Source organism: Cucumis melo, chromosome 9, assembly GCF_025177605.1.
Source record: "Cucumis melo cultivar AY chromosome 9, USDA_Cmelo_AY_1.0, whole genome shotgun sequence".
Lineage (NCBI taxonomy): Eukaryota > Viridiplantae > Streptophyta > Magnoliopsida > Cucurbitales > Cucurbitaceae > Cucumis > Cucumis melo.
Window position 1 is genome coordinate 16,360,844 of NC_066865.1, and position 6,507 is coordinate 16,367,350.

The 6,507-nt window shown below is 34.2% G+C and overlaps 1 protein-coding gene across 3 annotated transcripts; it reads left to right on the plus strand.

Annotated features, from left to right (window-relative positions):
• The first annotated feature begins 2,193 nt into the window (after positions 1-2,193).
• LOC103501342 (DAR GTPase 3, chloroplastic) lies at positions 2,194-6,186 on the plus strand. Of its 3 annotated transcripts, none has more exons than XR_540293.3 (9): positions 2,194-2,468; positions 2,678-2,815; positions 2,930-3,046; positions 4,119-4,262; positions 4,348-4,434; positions 4,766-4,881; positions 5,047-5,224; positions 5,447-5,504; positions 5,740-5,831. XR_540293.3 is itself a non-coding variant. In XM_008464894.3 (9 exons), the coding sequence occupies exons 1-9, from the start codon at positions 2,325-2,327 to the stop codon at positions 5,861-5,863; spliced, it is 1,110 nt and encodes a 369-aa protein (XP_008463116.1). In that variant the 5' UTR covers positions 2,195-2,324; the 3' UTR covers positions 5,864-6,186. The 3 variants fall into 3 exon arrangements, 2 of the variants coding, with proteins under 2 accessions (XP_050946234.1, XP_008463116.1); XM_008464894.3 differs by having other exon boundaries at positions 2,195-2,468; positions 5,047-5,228; positions 5,740-6,186; XM_051090277.1 differs by lacking the exon at positions 5,740-5,831 and having other exon boundaries at positions 5,370-5,508.
• The last annotated feature ends 321 nt before the right edge of the window (positions 6,187-6,507 follow it).

The window sequence follows — 6,507 nt, forward strand, 5'->3', positions numbered from 1 at the left end:
ATTTCTCCAGAAAATAGTTTTTATTCCAAACATCAATAATTTTCTTTTCCAAAATATCAAATTTCTTCCTAAAATGTCACAAAATATATTTTATTCCAACAATTCTTAATTTTCTTTCCCCAAATATCAAATATATTTCCAAATTTCAATAATTTTATTTCTTTAAAAGACTCAAAATGTCAATTTTATTGTCAAATTTCATTAATGTCATAAAACAAAGACAATTTATTAATAAGAGGAAAAAAAACCTAACTAAGATAAAACTCTAACTTATTTTTTAGCCATAATTTGTTATCTAACAAATATTTAGAAAAAATGCAATAAAGTCGGTGATCTAGATTTTCACTTTTTGAACAATAATCCATTGAAAGGGTATTTTTTTTTCTTTTTTTGATACAAATTTTAAATTCACATTTACATTATTTATGTATATATTTATTTAATTTTCTACAATTGTGAAGATTCGACTACGCAATTAAATGGCAAATCAATGGATGAATGATTGTCTTCTAACTTATATTGAAAAAGATTTATTGGATAAGTTAGGTAATAACTTATCATTGATGAATTTCAAAACATTGAAAACTCGTAAGGGACAATTGTAATACGTATTAAATTAATTAATCTTTGAAGTTATTAATATTTTTTTAACATTTTTTAGTATGTTTATTATATAGTGTCCACTAGATGGATCGCAGTCTTTAATGCTATTATCCGGCCTTAAAATGAGGTGGTGTGTAACCTCTTGCTTGACAAATTTGGGGTGTATGATAATTTCATCCAAGTTTCAAAAAATTCAACCAATATTCCAGCCTTCTCCACTTTGATCGAACACTTGACCTTAGCCTCACATGCAAAAGAGAGCTTAATTTCATTCAATTTAACTCAATTTCCCATCATTTCAAATGACAATTTCCAAAACCCACTTTTCTATTCTAAATAATTAATTATATAAAACATATTTTAAATAAATAAATAATTTTATTTCTCTTATTTTATTTTATATCAAATATTAAACTAATAATTTTCAACTAATCCCACCAATCCAACCCATCAATTTCGATATTCAAATCTCTCTAAAATACTTTTCTCTCGCTTAATATGCTTAATTCACAATTAAATATTAGATTAAATATATAGAATATATTTAATATTTTTCTCTCAAAACTAAATTTAGATGTTTGAAACTATTTCATCACACTATTTTAAAGTTTAGCCCACCATGAACTAACATGGAAACCTAATGAACCAGCATATGATTATGAGTTTCAACAATCCAATATTAATTAACTTTTAACCTAGCTAACAAATATTCATTAACTACGGGAACACTCCACTAAAGCCCGTAAATGTGCTCTCTAAATATATTTATATCTACTCAATATAACTATCGTTAGTAAGTCAAGCATTCACAGGTTGTGTAATTATTTCATAATTACAGCTGATTCTTTAGTGAACAATTAGTTTATGGTCCAACCACTAAACCGAGTCCCTTGCAGGCCAATGAGAGGGCAGAATGCTTGTTCAAGACTTGTAATCAACACTTAAGGGAATAACCTCTCTACTACCACTAATGGCAAGTAGGAGTAAGTTTCGTCTTCCACCCTATGTCCTTAGCTATCTACTCAGTCTTACCTCGAAATGGAAGGTTTGTTGAAGGGTGAAGACTGGCCTTTCTCACTCTTGCAGATCAAAGGATAATCCAAAATAAATCGAAGTCTATAGTTAGCTCATGATTAAGGTCAAGTTACTTAGTTCATCATGTTGAAATAGTCAATTTTAAACAATAAACGATATTATAAAGTAAGAGTGACTGATTTTTTGGTTTTGTCTTATACAAACTTTTTTGCCTAAGGATGTTCTCATTTGCATGTCTCTACATGAATCGAGTTATATTGTTTTTACTAACTATAAAGTGGGCCACATCCAATAACATTCGTAAAATAAGGTCCCAACCTTATTCATATACTATAAACTATTTTTGGCTATCTACTCAATCTTGATACACTTTTATCTCTTTACATAAAGTTCCACTAGTGGTGTAGTCGTAGATGTTAGTTTATTGGATTTAAGATTTTCTAATAAGAAATATCAATTGAAATATTCAATAACAACTTTATTCAATTAAAAATTTTTGAAAAATGGGTTATTTGACACTTTTACCTTAAAAATAGGTTTCTTTGGTTTATTATCGTGCAATTTTCCTTTGTGACTTCCTTACCTTATCTGCGCTTGTACGAGTAATAATCTGTTCTGAAATGCTGGAATGAGTCTTCATCTTCTTCGTAAGGTTTAAGCATTGACGCTCACTACAACTGCAAGCAATGAGTCTTCATATTCATCCCTCAGGGTTCTTCCTCCCCAATACTCGCACAATTTCGCCCCACCTCTCTTTCTGCCGAAGCGGACCATCTCCACCATCTCTCGCGCCATCAGCGTCTGTTTCTTCGCCTCACCCCACAATTCAGGTAATACCACGCATTCAATTCTCCTTCGAAGCAGCATTCGGCTGCTATTTTTGTTTTCTTTAATTTTAATCTCTTATACTGTTTACGACTATCACAATCGTTCTTGTTTCTACATCACTTGTGTTACTCTCATCTCTTTCTATTAGCTTTTTATACAACTTACCTTTAGTAGCTATTGAATGTAGTTTTGGAATTTCATAATGTTTTAGATTGTTGGAGGTAAAACATCAAATTTCCTTGGAGATTCGACTCCCAAGGGTGCATCTAACTCCGACCTACTTGAGGGTGATTGGGTTGATTTTGAAGCTGATCTGTATTACTGGACAAATACATTGCGTCCCGTTCAGGTATGATAAAATGCTTTCTGGTTTAGAAAATAGGGCAAGATTCTTGATGAATATGCTAAAGAATATTTATATCTTCCCTCCACGTTTGGTGCTGCTGTGCTGACATCTCGGCAGTGGTATCCTGGCCATATAGCAAAAACAGAAAAAGAGCTGAAGGATCAACTAAAGCTGATGGATGTTGTGATAGAGGTTCGAGATGCTAGAATACCCATGTCGACAAGTCACCCGCAGGTTTTGCATTCAAGTTCTGATTTTGTTCATTCCATTCTATTATACTCTTGAATCGCCATTTCTTAAATGTATGTATTATTGACATGTTTAGGAGATTTGACTGTTTTCAGTTCATAATTGGATTGTAACTATTGGTACCCCTACACTTACTGCATTGCCATAGACATGACGATAAGTGTGGAGGCTGTAAGTTTTTTGGCTAAGGACTTGGTGAGGTTGGGAAAAGGAAAGTTGGTGGGTTTGGGGAAAATTAAAACAGTGGCGTTTAGTAGACAATGAGATAGAGTGAACGAGGTGCTTGACTGAGGTATTTGGTAGGTATTAGGATGAGGTGAGTATTGAAAGCCTGTCTGCTGAGTGGAGAAAGGAAGAGAGCATGGCTGTGGTTTTTGTGTGGATAGAAGAGGTTTGTTTGTTGGAAATGGTAATGTTGAAGTGAATCAGGGTACCAGTGCCTTGAACTGGAGGTGCTGTGAGAGGCAGATTTGTTAAAGGGGTTGAAAGAGACAGAGGACTTTGTGTTATTACCGTAGTCGTGACTCTAGAGCTTTTGTGGGCAATTGGAGGACGAATTGCTAGAGGAAGACTCCATAATGGAGGAAGAAACTTTGTTTGATGCTTTAGATACCTGAAGCTCTAATATCCAATTACAATCAAGAGAACACAGAAAGGAATATTGATTTTTTTTTTTTTTTTTGAAACGGAGATGAAAGGAATATTAATGAAAAAGAGAAAGCTCTCCACACAGGTTGTCTGAGAGTAAAAGAATGCATGTAAAGCAATGTATAGCAATGTGTCAACTACTTAGTAGATACAACAAAGTAAAAGGGAAAAAGGTAAAAACTATGAAGATACACACAATGACCATGATAACAGGGAGTACAGTGAAAATTAACAAAACTACAAATATAGCTAAACAACTATTAGAGTTGCTTTAACTCGCCACATTTTAGATTATCTACATCGATTTCTTTTACTAAAGGCTTTAGTGCTTTATAGTTCATTACCCAAAGATTATTTGACCACAATCTTTTCTTATATTTACAAATTTATTCATCATTTCCATGATTAGATGGATGCGTGGCTTGGTAATAGGAGAAGAATATTGGTATTGAATAGAGAAGATATGATTTCTTCAGCTGACCGGAATGCTTGGGCAACTTATTTTACAAGACAGGGAATAAAAGTAGTGTTTTCAAATGGGCAGCTTGGAATGGTATCTAAACAAACATTGTTCTCTTTCTGATCATGTGGAGTTTGACATTGCAATAGTCAATAATGTTTTCATGTGGCAACCTTAGGGCACAATGAAACTAGGGCGGTTGGCCAAGACGTTAGCAGCAGATGTCAATGTCAAACGTAGAGCAAAGGGACTACTTCCTCGAGCGGTTTGTTGCCTGAACTCATTCAATTCTAATGTTTAAGCTTGTTTTCGAGGTTTTTATATGTCTAGAATTCTTTCTATGTCAAATCATCTGCATAGCATAAATGAATTTTGTTCTATTTCGACACAACCAAAAGACATTTAGCCTTAAGCCTGAGCGAAGCATATTATTAGCTTTAACTGCTTAAGGCATTGTGTAGCAGCTAAAAATATTTTTCGGTGCTACCGCAATGAGTGAAAATTGTGGGGTTATCGGGCTATCTTGAGTTTATCCTTTATAGTAAATCAAAATTATTTTTAGAACTTGACTTACAACCTTAGTGATTATTGTATAGGTTCGTGCTGGAATAGTTGGATATCCTAATGTTGGAAAATCGTCTTTGATCAACCGCTTATTGAAACGACGAATGTGTCCAGCAGCTCCAAGACCAGGTGTCACCAGAGAATTGAAGTATGATACTTTTGTTTTTTAATCTCAGTGTTAACTAAGATGTAAAAGCTGGCAGTGAGGGAGAGAATTAGTTATAAAGCCAGTTTTATTCCAAGTAGGGTTCAGTGAAATCTATGATTGAAATCTATGATTAACCGTCTCCTTATTTCCACTCTCTCGTAAAAGGTGGGTTCGTTTTGGCAAAGATCTTGAGTTGCTTGATTCTCCTGGTATTATACCAATGCGGATTAGTGACCAGACAGCTGCAATAAAGCTTGCTATATGCGATGACATTGGAGAGAGGTCCTACAATGCTGCTGATGTTGCCGCCATTCTTGTACAGATTCTGACCAAGCTCCCATCAGTAGGTACCATGGAAATGCTTCGATCTCTTGAAAATTTACGGAGTACTAGTATCTCTCTTGGTGGGACTGGCATATATTCCTGCACTACTACTAGCAAATCAAATCATTTATATTCAAGCTTGATTAAAAACTTCCACGTTTCAGGATGTTCACTTTTTTACCTGCTGAAACGGTATGTTTCATAAGTTTGATGAGTGACACTAGCTTTTGCGAATCTCCAGGTATAGAATCACTTCAAAAGCGGTACAAAGTTGATGCAGGCGGTCAATGTGGTCACATGTATGTTATCATATGCTGATCAATAGTTTTCCATTTCTTGTTCAGTATTACTAATATTGTATGTGTGAAGCATCCAGATTTCTAGATGAGAAAAACTCTACCTCTCTTTACTCTCATTCCACCTTGTTTCAACCTTAAGTTACGTTCTTTCTTTTGTCCAGTAGATGGAACCTATTTATAAAAAACGAGTGCATATTGAAGTCTAAAATAATTCCTAATAAATTTCTGGTAACAGATTTGTTCAAAAGTTAGCCCTCCAATTGTTCAACGGGGACAATCATCAAGCAGCTTTCCGCATCTTATCGGATTTTCGCAAAGGAAAGTTTGGATGGACTGCTTTGGAGAGGCCTCCTAGGTAATGCTGTTGGATGATGGTTTGCTTGGAGGTCAGAATTTGAGCTTCTCGCTCTTACACTAGTTGTATAGATTCTAAAGGCCACTCTCAAACTGAGAAAAGAAATTCACGATGCTTATATTGCTTTCGGCTTGCGGACTTGTGGGAAGCTCAAAATTGGAGTCCTTGTTCATAAATGGTAATGAGTCTCATTAATTTGTGAAGCCATTGTGATCATGTATTATATGCTTTTACATCACTCATGTAATTAAAACAATCGTTTTGGTTAACCTACAATTGTATTCCAAATGAAATTCATAGTTCTTTACAATAAATATCTTTATCATATGGTCCCATGTGTTGCACATTGTACACTGTTGAGGCATTATATAATTCTGGCAAAAAAGATGAATATATTTTACTGGAAATGGAAATGAATCAGAACTGGTACATCTTCCACATTTGTTTTTGGCAGTGTGTCGAAGAGCCTGGGAATATGAAAGGTATACTATTTTCTTTGATTTCTTCTGTATTGATAAAAAATAAGAAATGGGCAACAGAACTTCATCTCTGAATCACTTTGTTGATAGAAGTACGGCAAATGAGAATATATGTACATATACAATACAAAAGTGCTGTGAGATTTGGACAATAATGTTTTCCACAATT

Coding starts and splice junctions, on each gene's coding strand:
- LOC103501342 (XM_008464894.3), top strand. CDS start 2,325: ATGAGTCTTCATATTCATCCCTCAGGGTTCTTCCTCCCCAATACTCGC. Junction 2,469..2,677: donor CGCCTCACCCCACAATTCAG/GTAATACCACGC, acceptor ATAATGTTTTAG/ATTGTTGGAGGTAAAACATC. Junction 5,505..5,739: donor GGCGGTCAATGTGGTCACAT/GTATGTTATCAT, acceptor TTCTGGTAACAG/ATTTGTTCAAAAGTTAGCCC.